The following is a 15130-nucleotide window of genomic DNA, read 5'->3' as shown; positions in this document are numbered from 1 at the left end:
GTTGGAAAATGTGGCCCGACTATTAGTAACTGAATGAACAAGCGTGGTGTGAGCGCGCACAAACAAACATGAATAGATCACACTGAATGACTGCAGACAACAACGGTTAAAACGCTGGCAGCAAGCGCGTATATACGCCGCAGCAGCGGGCGAAGGTACGTGCGGTCTATCGCTTCAACAGAAACTGAGCGGCGAACGCATAGTGCATAAAGGTCAGAGCCGTGTGGAGATAAGAGACGGAGCGGCGAGCGCGGTTGTTGGCAGAGGAAAAGTGCGCCCCCCCCCCCCCCCCCCCCCCCCGCTCCCTCCGGTGCTGGTTTCCCGCTTCCTTGCTTGCGCGTGGGAGAGATAAGAGACCGTGCGGTCGAGCGACGAGCGCGGTTGTTGGCACAGTAGAAGTGCCACCCCCCCCCCCCCCCCTCCGCTCCCTCCGGCGCTGGCTTCCCGCTTCGTTGCTTGCGCGTGGGAGATTGAGTGCGTTCGCTCTCCGTGATAGCGCGCGTCCCAGCACGCTTCCGCTCGGGCATACGGCGCGCGGTGAAGATTTTATCTATACGGAACCTCACGGCGACGGCGACGGCTACGCCGACGGCGATGGCGACGCCGACGTCAGAAATCCGGTTGAAGTGTCCATATAATTGCTATCGCAATAAAAAAAACGGGGAGGCAGCGCGGGAGGGACGGGGTGAGCAGCTTCTACTCTGCCAACAAATACGCTTGCACTGGCTGTGGTGACCGTCGCCCGTACCGTCTCTTTATCTCCACAACGGCCCCGGCTGTTGCGACCGGGGATCGACTGGCGCGCGCACTCGCTTCTTGAGAAGCGAGCGAGCGCGCGCGCCAGTCGAGCCCGGCCGTGTCTCCACACGGCTCTGACCTTTATGCGCTGTCCATTCGCCGCTCAGCTTCCGTTGAAGCGATAGACCGCACGATTGTTCGCCCGCTGCAGCGGCCGCGCCAGCGTTTTGACAGTCGTTGTCTGCGGTCATTCAATGTGATCTATTCATGTTTGCTTGTGCGCGATGACACCACGCTTGTCAATTCAGTTAGAAAGCGAATGTGTCCAAGTTAATGCGGCCGATAAAACTACTCTACTATCCCTACTCCGAATAGCTCTCTACCAATTTGCTATCGCAATTGATGCTTCGCCTTTCGGGTGAAACTGCGACATTTTTTTTTGGTAGGTCATTCCTTTGTCGCCACACTTCGGACCTCTACAATAAAAAAGAAGAAAAAAAAACATGACCGACAGTGGAATCGAACTTCCCACCACAGCACTCTGACCCCGATGGCACGCATACTCCTGCCGTGCCGAAGCCGTCTTTAGCTCGTTGAGAAGTTTGGAGCGTGCGTTCCGTGTCACGTTCTCGTCTTCTTTCTTCGCGACAGCTCGCGTTTAGGGCGCTTTGCTAGATAGACTATCTCCAGGATCGTTCCACATTCTTCAGTACTTTCCTCGTAACAGCCAAGGCTACGTATAAAGTGCGCGACTTTCCATCGCCTTCGTGGTCAACTGACGTGGTTGCTTAGTGGCCAAGGCGTTTCGCTGTTAAGCGCCGAGTCCTCAGTCTCAAATCCTGGCCGTGGCGGCCGCATTTAGATGGGGGCGAAATGCCAAAGCGGCCTTGAACCATGGTGGTCAACATTGATCTGGAGTGCCCCAATACGGCGTTCCTAATGGTCAAAGCGTGGTTTTGGCATGTAAAACCCCGGAAAAACGAAAGAAAAGCTCATGGCACATCGCGTTACGCTCACCGATGGACGAGCGGCGACATCGCGCAGTATATACGCCAAGCTGCGCGGTCTCCGAGATCATGGCGCACCACGCTCTTGCGACGCGCCATAAACGTAAAGTACATTTAGGACAAACTGGTGCATGTTTGGCAGAGGCACTGACATCACATTTTCGACAGCCACCATTAGCAGTTATTTATTTTTTATTAGTCCGTTGAAAATGCTGTAAGAATTGACCGATAAATAGCGATGTTTTCCATATCATCTTTCTTGTTTTGCTATTACACAGGCTATATGCATTCTTTTTTTTTTAAACACAACAGTCGAAATACAAAAATTAAAAATAAACGCCAGCACGGGGGCAAAAGTGTCGATTACATATTTCACAGGTCTGATTTTATTTCTATTAGCGCCACATGTGTGAGAGTAAGTGGACTCCGGGTGAACTAAACTCGCTTAAACGGAAATGCCGGATAAACTGGAAACTAAAGAGCGCTGCTAAGTGAATCCAGACTAGCCAGAAAAAAAAAAAAAAACGTTGATCGCTAGCGGAGAACACGAAAGGCTATCTTTCTTATCGTTTATTTTTCTTATGATTTTTTACAGCGAAGCTATGAAGGGCTAGGTCCCCCAGGATCGTGTCCGCGTGTAGAAAAAAGAACTATCATCAACATTTGCTCGAGCGTCGTCGTATTTTTGAGCGCATGGCCCCTCCTGCCTTCAGGCCGGCTGAGGGTCCCCCGCTATTTCTCTTCTCTTGTGCCAGTCGACCTTCCTTTATGCCGCGTGTATAGCCACTACTACCCAGAACTACACAGCGAGATATTAAAACTGCACAGCAAGGACGGACCTCAAGACATACTGTGGACCTGCCCTGCAATCATCACCACAGACAAAGCCAGAAAAATAATAACTACAGCGGAGCAGTGGGACTGAGCGGCGGGACTCAGTCCCGGGCTGTCCGGATGGCTGAGGCCGCCGCCAATTGGAGCAGGGGCTCCTGGTCGATGGCTGAGAGGGGAGGTAAGGGACTGCAAACCTTGCCCACCCCTGATCCAGTCCTGGACAATCAATAAAAGTTATTCTCTCTCTCTCTCTCTCTCTCTTGTCGTGCGCCGCTTCCCCAAGCCCATTTCGCTAACTGCTAAATGTCATAAGACAACACGGGGTGCTTAGTGTGCTCAAAACAATCCTCCTGTGATCGGAAGAGAAGCACTCGATGGCACTGCGCACTATTCGCTGCTTTAAAGTGAACCACTCGGAAGCCGACTTTATAGCAGTAGAAGACAAGTTAATTATACGAGCATTCTTCAAAGCTACAGTTTTGCTCTATTTTAGTGCAATAAACACAACTTATTAGCAAGCCTTAGCAGTATGAAGTTCTTCAGTGGTCTTTATTAGTACTGCCGTTAAGCAAACTTCCTGCTTTTTTTTTCGGTATTTTTCAAACTACATTTTTTAGGCCTTCTACTGAAATAAAGAAGTTCGAAAGCATTTTTGTTGGCGCATTCCTTGCGTGTATGTTTATTTAAACCGATAAAGACAATCTGTACATTTGGTTCGTTTTTGAGACAGTGCACGCGTTCGTGAAAAGGGATTATTTCTCCACCATATCTCCACGATTTAGTTCTTTATAGAATTACAAAATTCAAATTACAGAAAAAAGCCAAAATATAATGATTGAGCTAAAGATATGTGGCACACCATACCAGCTCCCCCTGGCCAGTTTATCAGGATCAATAAAGGTTCTTGTCACCGTCACCATACCCCTTCGCTGCTCTTCTTTAGTTTCATTTATTTCTCATTCCTTTTTTTTTTGCAGTGCTGGCGACTGCAATTACGCGCTCCTTTACTCAATTTACGAATGCATTTTTCTTTCTATTTTTATTTTGCGCTTTTCTTTCTTCTCGTAATACCACCGATCCTCCGCAGTGGGGTTGCGCCATTTTTAGACAAAATCATCGTCATCGCAACTATCGTCGCCAGAAGAAGAAAAAAATCTCCGCCCTCGCGAGGCCGCCATTTCCTTACGTCCTCGCATTCCTCACGACAACGAGAGGGAGCCGACGACACCACCAGTACGCGCTAGTGGGCGATTGCCCTCTGAACCTCCGCAGGCGAGTCTCCCAGAGACCGCAGAAAAGGATGAGGCCCATAAAGGGCCGCTCGGCGTTTAGCGTCCGCGGTGCAGTCAGCCACGGTAGCCCCGATGACGGCAAGCAAGCGCCATCGCGCTTCTTCAGCGTCTGCAGTGAGTACTACATGATCTACACGAGAACATGCCATGTAGCAACGCTCTGCTTAGAACCCGTTGGCACTGAGGGGCGCGTACTGCAAAACCCTTTTATTTTGGCATTGTCTATTCTCCCGGCAGCCGGCAGAATTTATGAAACGACTTTCAGCCGGCACTCACCTCTTATTGGCTCTCGGAAGGTTAGGTTAGGTTAGGCTAGGCTATGTTAGACTAAATTAGGTAAGGTTAGGTAAGATTAGGTTAGGGCACACCTGCATGATTTCGTGCACACCTGCAGGCAGGTCTTCCCGGCAGTTTCTCACGTGACTTCCGAACGCCAGTATGAGGTGAGCGTCGGGAGAAATTTGTTTCAGAAATTGGCCCGGCCGCCGAGAGAATAGACTCACGCTTTTATTTTCGCGCGCCTTTAGTTTACGCTGGAATGCGCGATTGGAAAATGTCGCGAAATTTAAGGGTGCGCGTGATATTTTAGGGAAGGAAAACATGGGCACTCTGCTGGAAACTCAAATTTATTTCACCGGCTTACGAGTTGTACCCCTGAACCGTGGCGCATTCGATCTACTTGGATGGACAAGCTTACGTTGTCATAGTTATACGATACTTGGATGAACCTGGTGGCGTGCGGTGGGCTTCGTCATGCAGTGAGGCCGTTAGCGACGCTTCGTCATCTTTGACAATTGCTTCAGCTGGGTCGCGATTTTGTCAGCGTACCGAAGTAAGAAACTGGTTGAAAATGGTAAACTTGATGAACGAAATGGTTAAAAAAAAGAAACTCGATGGAGCTTAGCGGCCCAAGTGAGTCGTACGGCCCAATCCTGAAGTCACGAAGTTTAGTAGCCACGAATATGGGCCCAGAGTTACCGATTCGTGAATAATTATCGCCGCGAAGTTATACGGCTTTACAGTATTACGTCTCTGCCGTTCTCCATCAAAGCAATGTGAAACCATTGATTTCTCGTTCTCTTATACTGAATAAATCGACTGCATTTCGAAACAGTAGCTGTCATTATGACTCTAAAGCTCATCGCATAAAATTCCAGCACTTCAGAGTTCTAGCACTTCAAATTCTTCGGAGTTCAGAGGAGAAAAGTGGAACATAGTATGCCATTGCCTTGCCTTGGTGCTTCAAGACAAAATTAACTTCACGCCCAGCTATTGTACATCACAGATAAGCGAACCCCCATCGAAACAAGGAAACCTGCAGATGAAAAAAAAAATCTGATGACCGCTAAGCACTTCTTATGAGTTGCGAATGCGAAAGCGTTAATGTCCGATTGAACGCCGCTGAGCGGTCCTTGAGTTTTGGGCTGCGGGTAATGTATACCGTAGCGGTACGAGCTAGCCAGCAAGCAGCAGCAGCAGCCTGCGGTGCCAACTAAAGTCCCTGTATAGTAAATGTACCACCATCTACTCTTTCCTCCGTCGTATCCTCTCCTAAAGCGCTTGCTTTTTTTTTTTTTTTTTTTTTTTTTTTGCTGCTTGCGAAAGCAAGTCGACGGTGGCGGCCCTAGAAAGTCCACGTTGCAACTTTCAGGCCGGGCGCGCGCCGCCGCCGCCGGAGACTGCGGCTGCGCAGAGGTACTTTCAACATGGCTCTGAGGTGGAAAAAAAAAATGGCTTCGCAGCCAATGGGAATTTGGGTGCCATTTCGCGGCTTTAGACGCCTGGGCCGGTATTTTGTAGCGATGCCTTATGACTTATTCTATACTAGTCTTATCATCCACCGCTCACGGCCGGCTGATCCCGTTGATAACGCGAGCGGATCGTCGCTCTGGGCCGGTATTTTGTAGCGATGCCTTTAAAGTAATAATTCCTTTTCGCGCTTATCGCGCTTTGTCAGTGGTCAGACCGACGGTCCGCTCGCGTTATCAACGGGATCAGCCGGCCGTGAGCGGATGGATGATAAGACTATTCCAAATAAGTCATAAGGCATCGCTACAAAATCGCGGCCCTGACCACTGACAAAGCGCGATAAGCGCGAAAGGGCATTAGCACCGGAAAGGCATCGCTACAAAATACCGGCCCTGTGCTTTCTCGCTCAATGAGCCATTTGACGCTTTCGCATCGACAAGGGTTTGAAGCGCATTTGGCAGACACTTCCCAGTCATGAACGGCAGTTTATCGGTACCCTTGAAAAGTGAATATCGCTTTACTGCAACAGCCCTGACGCTTGCAACGAAAGAAATAACTTGTAGGGGACAAAACATTTCTGGTGTTTTTACGTGTCAGAACCACGACATGTTTATGAGGCAGGCCGTAATAGTGGGGGACTGCGGATTAAATTTGGCCACTTGACCGGAGTTCCTTAACGAGCCCCTAAACAAAAACATACACGAGTATTTTTTTCTTGCATATCGCCCACATGGAAATGCGGGCGCCAGGGAATCGAAACCACGACCTTGTGCTTAGCAGCGCCACGCCATAGCCGCTAAGCAACCGAGACAGGTTACTTAAAGCGGACAAGACTATAGACCGTTTCACTGATTACAAACATAGGCCCTGCACGGCTTCCCATTTTGCCCACTGACGTAGCTGCTGAATATCACTGGCAAAAAAAAAAAAGCAACCATGCGTTAACACATAAGCCCTCATATTTGCAACACTTTTACCCTCTATATACATAACCATAGTAGTACAAGTACACTGTAGTTTCCAGTGAGTTACACACAAAAAAAAATGTAAGTATTAGCCTTGAGGCATTATGCGTCATTCTTTTATTTGAAAACGTAAAAAGAGACTTTCCGCACACTGAAACAACTTGGGAACGTGCTTTTTCTTCCCGCGTAGCAGACTGATAAGGCACTTGAACGGAAGTTTCTTGGGGGCGGCACGCTCGCTGCTGTTATCGCGAGCGTGCGACCGGAACGCAAAGTGATAAGCGTACCATTATAGCGGCAAGTGGCTGATTGCCAGGTCTGGAGGCGCATCATGGCGCGGCGGGCTGGTGTCACTGCTGTCTCCGTGACGATGCGTCGCAGGCGTGTGGCTTCAGCACGGGTAAACATCCCCGGCAGGGGCGTAGGATTTTCCGGGAGGATGTTCCGGAGCGCGGCCCTTCGAGCAACCTTCGCCTCCGCCAGGACCGTGTCCGGGTCGATGGGGTATGGGTCGTCAGGCACTTGTGGACGCGTCTCTGAGGGGCAGGAAAGAAGCTCCCTTGCCAGAGAGTCGGCCATTCGGTTGCCAGCGACCCCAGCGTGACCTGGTACCCATGCGAGGCGGACAGTGTGGCCAGCCTCGTCGGCGATTCGGATCGCCCGGTGTATTGAGTGAACAGCACCATTGCGCGAGTCCAGCCGGGCGCAGGCCTTTATGGAGGCCTGCGAGTCTGTGTAAACAGTGTGATGAGTGAAGGCTGCGAAAGGAGGCTTGAGGACGGCGTCGCATACATTATGAGACAGAGGTTTCAGCTTGAGTTTGAGGAAGCGTGCATGGATCTGTTTTAGCTGAGAAGTGGAGCGTGTTGTACCGACGTCTGGTGGATTTCCTACAATTCAATCAATGCCAGCTGAAGAAAAACTCATTCACCAATGGCGAGAATTAACTGAATTTGCGGGATCACAAAATTTGCGGACACAGGATGGGGATTCGGTTTACAATATACGTGGGTCAGTGGGGATTTCCGGAAGAAATCCTCATTCTGAGAAGTACATAACTAGACTGATAAATGTGATGATGATGATGATGATGATGATGATGATGATGATGATGATATGCTAGGCCATATTGCGATAGCCGTTACAAGATCGAATGGTAGTGGAGGCTGTAAGATGAACCACTTTGTTGCTGGCGTCATGGTCTGGCGAACGATGCGTGCGCAGGCGGCGGGCGATCATCCTTTCAAGGCTTCGCCGGGACTCATTTCCGGCCTCGGAAGCCTTCTGAGACCCAAACGCGACACTGCGTCGGCCTCATGATGCCCATCTACTTGGCACCGTTAATTATCTATGGAACGCCGGTGAGTAAACTACCCATTTCACATGCAAGCTCAAGGTGCAGACCTCGGGAAAACTCTTAGTCCTTCTGCACTACGCTTAAGTTCCTCCCGTTCTCACTTGCTAGAGTGCATTTCGTAATTTTTGTCTAATGAAATGACGGAACAGGCAGGCAGGCAGGCAAGCAGGCAAGGCAAGGCAAGGTAAGGCAAGGCCGGGCAGGGCAGGGCAGGGCAGGGCAGGGCATTTAAATTTATTCTTTGAAAAGATAGAAAAAGGTCACAGGGAGCTCGGTCCGATTAATATGGTGGCACGGGAAACGTCGACTGATCCCCGAGAGACAAAATACGCTCTTGTCGCATTTTCCCCGTCTTGATGAAGAAAGCGCTTTCAAGGGGCTCAAAACATTCTTGGCTTCATGGTCATACACATAGCACCATGTAGGTTTCGTCATCTATGGAAATCTTCGAAAGAAGATCTCAGTCACTTTCGATGTGTTTATTCAAATTCTCGTACAAATTCAAACAAGGGTTCTGTTTTAACGCGATAGCGTTAAGGTCCCCGTGTCGCAGAAAATCCGGCGTCGGTGTCAGCGTGGATGTCGGCGTCCGTGGCGGAAAAAAATCGTCCGCAACCACCGCATCCGCAAACTGTTAGTGCAGGAGAAAGTCATTCCGAACCACCCCGACCAGGCAGGCCCTTCGTTGTGGTGCAAGGTGTTAGTGCACAAAAATTGACTTTCTCACAGTGAAATACGTCAGAAAAATGGTGAAGTACAACTTAAGCACAACTATACAGACACGGTGGCGTCGGACTGTTATTTCAATGTACGAGAAAACAAAATTCTGTTACGAGGAAACTCAAACACAGACCTCTTTTGCCAGCATTTCTACCATAAGAACACTGGCTCACTCGCGTAGCCTACTTGCGAAAATCTTATCCAGATGGCGCTGGCACCCTAGGCAGGTTAGGGAGCCTACATGCAAGCGCTGTTTTAGGGTGGCGACAACCTTTGTAAGGGCACTTGTGGCCGCCAGCTAAATTGGCGGGTAAAATTTTCCGCCAAATATAGCATGTGGGAATCAAAATGGCGAAAAGACCAGATGACAGACCACGTTTCCCGCACCCATTACTGCCGTGAAACTAATTCAATTTTTAAAATAAACTTTGGCCTCATCAGCCAGAGACCCATAGCGTGTCTGAGAGCAGTGTATGGCACGTCTACGTTTTAGTTAAACAGGCTTGTAAGGACAGTTTTTATTACAGCACCCTTCGAAAAACACCCCTTATATAGTGTCTACAAGTGGAAGGCAACGACAATGTATAATGCAGTTCACATTCTTGGCGTGAGAAAACACTACCAGGAGCACGCCACTGTGCCTTATAACTTGTTGCTTTGTATGCTATGGAAAAAGAAGTTTGATGTGTTAAAATAAAAGGAAAAGGCAACTACTATATTAAAGATGTATGCAGATTTCGTGTGCGCATTGGTGCAAAACTAAATTAAAGACATTTATTAGATCGCGTGCCAAAACGGGTACATCAGAGCGTGACAAAAAGAATGCAGGGATGCGCCGCGACTTCTAGCGAAATTGGGAATCAAAATGGCTACTCACCAAATTTGGCGGTAAATAGCGCTCGTAATTTTGGAAGTTGTCACCACCCTAAAACAGCGCTTGCATGTAGGCTCCCTAAGGCAGGTTAGGGAGCCTACATGAAAACTTGCATGTAGGCTCCTTACGGCAGGTCAAATTGGGACTTGCCCTGCCAAATACGTTTGTGACACGCGCGCGCATCGGGGCAATAGCAAACCATTAATAAAATAATGAAAAAGGTCCTAGGGTCCTCACATTTTAATATAAGATGACTTATATTGCCCCTGGAAGAACGTCTTCCCACCAATGAATTTCTGTTTAAAAGTGAAGCCGAGTTTAAGGGGGTCGGTGTAAGCTTGGTCTTTGTAAGCTGGATTTCCCACGTTCGGTGTTGCAGTGAATGAAGCCTACTTGCCGGTTGCGAACGATGCGATGCGAACGGGTCCCGATAATGCTATCGCGTTCTACTCTTAAAGACGAAGCTTAAGCTTCCTCCAAATTTGTTCTTTTTTTTTCTGTGTTTTTTTTCTGTAAGCAGGCGGGGCGCCAACCCCCTTTCCTCCCCTTTCTCTCCCCACGACACACCAAATGACCCTGATTGGTCGCGCGCGTCACGTGATCCGGCGCCGGCACAGCTTCTTCCGCACCTGCTCTTTCTTTCTTTCCTTCTTTCTTTCTTGTCCCTGGCTCATAACCGCATATCCCTGGCTCATACCCACATATCCAATGCGGGTATGGGCCACACGTCAGTTTTTGCGTGACTACAACGCCACTGAAACTTGTGAGCCAATACAAGCTCCGCTTGAAAAGTTATCGTGTGACTAGGTCTTTTTTTTTTTTTCGGCTCTGAAGGTGTGAACAGGAGCATGGGCAATCTGACAGGCTGGGCCTACACTTTTCGCAGTCGAGCCTCTGCCTGTACTCCGTACTGCTGCCGCTGTGCTGGTGGCTCACGTCATCGGTTCCTCACTGTGTGGCGGCTTTCGCTCCTGTCGTAACTTTGCCGGCGCTACAAATCATGAGCGCCGACGAGACAGCAACCTACTTCTTCGAAGTAAGCACATTCTCCGAAAACTCAATCTGTGGTCAGCGAGTTTTAGCCCGAAACAGCTCTGTCGCCACGGTGCACGCAGTGACAAAAACTGATTATTGGAATCTGATGGCACGTGATTGACGTCAGCGAGGTGAAGTAGGGAAGTGTAAAGGCACAATTTTTAGTAACGGCCGCATGAAGGATAGATCACGTGATGTCGGTGGTTGACTGGATGGTCAGAATTCGCCGCCATTGCTGTACGGGAGCTGCTTCAGGGTTAGGCTTCGTACACGAAGGCAAATGCCTAATAAAGTGGACGGAGAAACATCGGTGGCCGTATAGCTCAATAGATAGAGCATCGTACGCGTCATGCAGATGTTGCGCGTTCGGTTCCCACAGGCGACGCGTGCAAGAACGCGTGCAAGATAGCGGCCCTTGGCCGCTATCTTGCACGCGTTTGAAAAGCTGACGTCCGGTTTCGACTCACTCAATTGCCCAGGTCGTGCCGATATCGTAGCCTAGGCCAAGCTAGGCCATTCGCGTGAGGCGAAACCGAACGTTGGCTTTTTGAATGCGTAAAATATAACCGCCAAGCTGTCTTTTCATTTATTTTCTCTTCCCTTCGTTAAAGATATGAAGCATACCGCTAATTTAATGGTAATCATTTCAACTTTTCAAATAAAGAACATTTTCTATCTTTAATGCTTTTCTTGGCCTCATTCTCTGTTAGGTTCATACGGTCGTTACTAAAAATCAACGTGCTCCGTTCCTTGATATTTATTGAGTGACTAGAATAATGCGAACTTAGGGGGCTAAATTCTTAGTGCGCTAGCGTAGTATTTTAGTATTGCCATCGCGCCGAGATCCAGTCGCAGTCATACCCTGGAATTTTGGACATTGCCCCTTAGGCAAGCTTCAAATAGCGAAGTCAAGAAGGCACTTCCTACCCCTCGTGGTTGCCTAGTGGCTTTGGCATTGCGCTGCTAAACACGAGGTCGCACGATCAAATCCCGGCCGCGGCGATTGCATCTAAATGGGGGCGAAATCCAAAAACTCTAGTCTACCATGCATTGGGTGCACGTTATAGAACACCAGGTGGAGAAAATTATTCCGCAGTCCCCCACTGTGACATGCCTCATAATCAGATCGTGGTTTTCGCACGTAAAACCCAGAAGTTAGGGTACTTCCTTCTAATACCATGCACATTTACGGATCTTGGTTGACACTTAACACTTCGATAGCAGTGTTTTGGTTAGGACCGATGCACTGCTATCACACCACGTGCCGAATAAGCGCCGTAAATGCCCATATTTTTAAAAGGGAGTACCCTAAATTCAGGGGTTTTCTTGACTTCGCTAATAAAGTCTAGTTGGAAATTGTCTGACGTCATGTAATGCAATTTTTGAAAACGCCGCCATATGATTTACGTTTGTGTATTGCGGTTAAGTTCAACCAATTGTGCAAGGGGCCATGTCCGATATTCTTGGACAAGATATGCGACAGAATCCTTCCAATTCTCCTGTTGTGGTGCAACATTTGCTTATCAAGCTATGACTTAGCTTCAGAGCAAAGAGGAGCTGGTTCTCTGAGTTGCTATTGCAGAGGAAGTGATAAATTGTGGCCAAATAAAGGAAGCCCGAGAGCAGCTCTTTGGCTGGAACTCTCAGGAGGGAAGTTACAGGCTGAGGCGCTTCTCCTGTTAGACCACTGCTCACTTAAACCATGCACTCGTAGTTTAAGGTCACCATCTTCGTGCAAACTCTCTTCCATGGATTGACGCAGAGCAAGTGCATCGAGATGACCGCTCTCCTGGTTTTCCTGACGGCTGTGCACATGACTGGTAGCCTGGTACCGAGGATAAGCTTCAAGATTTGCAGCCGCTTTGGATTGCAGGTACACGCTTGTTTCGAATGCAGCGAACTTTGCTCTTTGTATACCAGCGATCTTCTATAACGCATTATTTCTTGCGAACTGTTCTAAGCACCTTTTTCATTAGAGGTTTTCATTATAGGTTTCATTACAAAAACATATAACGCTGCAAAAGCAAGACGCTGAGGTAGCTTAACATTGCGAAAAAGAACACAAAAAAAAAGCAGCATCTCACCACTTCATCACCTTGCCTTAGTAAAAATTGACGAAGAAAAAAATTTGTAAGACATATCATATTCTGTTACACGTATGCATGCCTTTTTTTTCATATCATTTCAGCAGCTTACGATATGCCTTGCATTCAGATACCATATAATACTAAAGAGGTCAATTCAACAGTACATTTAGCCTAGACCAACAACACGTATTATTACATATGTTGACGGGCTAAGAGGGTCATATTGGCGTAAGAATAAATGGTGCGGACTTTGACGAGGGCAAAAATCGGAAACTCAGGCAGGATGGATGTTCATGTTCATACAAAATTAATTAAGATTCTTGGGAGAAGAATGAGACCCCATTTGAGTGATCCGATGGAAGTATTTGACATTAGCAGAGCGATCGCTGAGCACTGTAGTGTCAGCAACACTTCTGCCACATTGCGCAGTGAGTATCAACTTCGTTAAAAATGCGGTGATGAGATTGCTTTCATGGAGTTTCGATGTTGCGTATCAGGGGCTGAATTCCCGATCATTTTTGCTCATATGCGAACTGTTTACAACTGGCCACGTGCCTCTGCTAATGGTGTGTCTGCTATCGCTATTCCTCGACCCCTGTTCTTATACGAAATCGGTCTAGCACACGAAGTGCTTAGTGAATGTGTGTCCAGGATCATTCTGGAACTATGACGGGCCTGGATCATTCTGAACACTTTGCCGTTTATTTTATATGTGTTCGTGTCCTCCGTTACGCTGCTAAGCACGAGGTCGTGGGATCAAATCCCGGCCATGGCGGCCCCAGTTCGACGGGGGCGAAATGCTGAAACGCCCGCGAACCGTGCTTTAGAGGCACGTTAAAGAACCCCAGTCGGGTAAAATTATTCCGGAGTCCCCCACTACGGCGTGCATGCCTCATAATCAGATTGTAGTTTTGGCACGTAAAACCCCGAATTTTTTTTTCTTTTTTACCTTCTGAAAATGTAATTTAGTTGCTAGTAGCGCGCGTCCTTCGTGTTTCTTCCCTTGTTGCCTTCGTCTTAGCTTGCGTCTATTCATTCGCCAATGGTGTAGGTGGACTGACGTCAAAGAGAAACCCTTAAATGCACATTTATTCAAAGTTGCAGTAATTCTACAACAGGCTTTGGTTACGTAAAGGAATGGCACCTATCAAGTATCCTGGTTGGAAAACACGAGATATGTGAATTCGATATTATAGTTGCTTTGTCACTTTCATAAGTTTCTCTGTATTTTTTTTTACTTTTATCCTTGACAGGTTATCACTTGTAAACCTAAACTAATTTCGTGTTTCTATTCATTGTCGATTAGGAATAATTTTGCGGCACTTCGTTGCTGTCTCGGTCGGTCGCGATGTCTAGATTTCCTACGCATTTTTTGTTTTTGTTAATTTTATCCGTAGCACCCAGGCATGTTATTTCACTGACCTGTAGATGTCGCCCCTCTACCCGCGCGCTTGCGTAGGTTCGTCCGCTGTTCGTGGGCGTGGCGTGTGTGGCGTACGTGCTGGCGCTGTTCCTACACCAGGGCGTGGTGGCCTTGCTCTTCGTGATGGCTGTCGAGAAGATGCTCAGCTGTGTGCACGAGAGCGAGCTCGACAGGACGCTCATCGAGCGCTACGAGGAGCCGTAAGCTATCGCCTCGCCACCGCGTATACTCGCAAGGCTTCTCTAACAGAATCGGTAAACTGGAACAGTTAGTCGTAAAGTGCGGACTTGATGTGTATAGCGTGAATGATGACACTACACCAAGGGGACAACATCAACAATGCTTTGACTCGCAGCTGATCTGTTAGTGTAGCTTGGGAAGGATTATGCGTACATTACCGTAATGTTCATCCACCGCAAGGACTAAGTGCATGGGTATGGACTTTTGAGGTTGTGCACAAGGTCGAGAGTTCGATTCTTTGCCGATAGGGATGCATTTTGATGGGACGAGATACAAGAACGCTCGTGCACTCAGGAGAACACGAAATAACCCCACGCGGTCAGAATTCATTCGCAGCCCTACGTCGTCTCTTACAGCCCGCTCTTGCTTTACAATGTTAAATTTATATTTTGACGTTATCGGAAACCAAATCGTGATTGCGTCGTTCCCCCACTGTTTCTTTTTTCTTTGACTTTCTTTCTTTCTGTTATTCTTGTACCACGTGGTATATGCTTCGAAGTTTGCAAGCGCCATGTAGCGAGCATTTCTTTACCTTTCTTGTCGTTTATTTTTCAGTGACAACCGCGACTGGCTTTCGCTACCGCTCATACTAAGTGGCAGCGCCACGCCGGGCGTGGAGGTGGCACAAACGGACAAGCTTTTCGATCAGCTCGCCAAGGCCGTCGTGAACCTCAAAGAAGAAGACGAGTCACTTCGGTTAGTAATGGCCTCTTTATCAGCGCAATTTTCAAGTCACCACTTTAATGAGCAAACCAAAGTTTCCATGCTGAGCGTGCTGTTTCAGAGCGTAGCCGCTTAGACGCCCGCTC

At 48.2% G+C, this 15130-nt stretch overlaps 1 protein-coding gene across 1 annotated transcript; it reads left to right on the top strand.

Annotated features, from left to right (window-relative positions):
* The first annotated feature begins 3840 nt into the window (after nt 1-3840).
* LOC125944423 (uncharacterized transporter B0285.6-like) lies at nt 3841-13718 on the top strand. Its single transcript, XM_049664892.1, has 5 exons — nt 3841-3985; nt 7810-7946; nt 10423-10572; nt 12334-12444; nt 13710-13718. Exons 1-5 carry the CDS (start codon nt 3880-3882, stop codon nt 13716-13718), a joined length of 513 nt encoding a protein of 170 aa, XP_049520849.1. The 5' UTR covers nt 3841-3879.
* The last annotated feature ends 1412 nt before the right edge of the window (nt 13719-15130 follow it).

The sequence above is a fragment of the Dermacentor silvarum genome, chromosome 3, assembly GCF_013339745.2.
Source record: "Dermacentor silvarum isolate Dsil-2018 chromosome 3, BIME_Dsil_1.4, whole genome shotgun sequence".
Lineage (NCBI taxonomy): Eukaryota > Metazoa > Arthropoda > Arachnida > Ixodida > Ixodidae > Dermacentor > Dermacentor silvarum.
The sequence above is the reverse complement of the archived record's forward strand: the minus strand, read 5'-3'. Positions and strand labels throughout refer to the sequence as shown.

Bases quoted from the DNA above. Each gene is read 5' to 3' on its own strand.
- LOC125944423 (XM_049664892.1), top strand. From the start codon at position 3,880: ATGAGGCCCATAAAGGGCCGCTCGGCGTTTAGCGTCCGCGGTGCAGTC. The intron at 3,986-7,809 runs GTGAGTACTACA...ATGCGTGCGCAG, and splicing joins GCGCTTCTTCAGCGTCTGCA to GCGGCGGGCGATCATCCTTT. The intron at 10,573-12,333 runs GTAAGCACATTC...GGATTGACGCAG, and splicing joins CAGCAACCTACTTCTTCGAA to AGCAAGTGCATCGAGATGAC.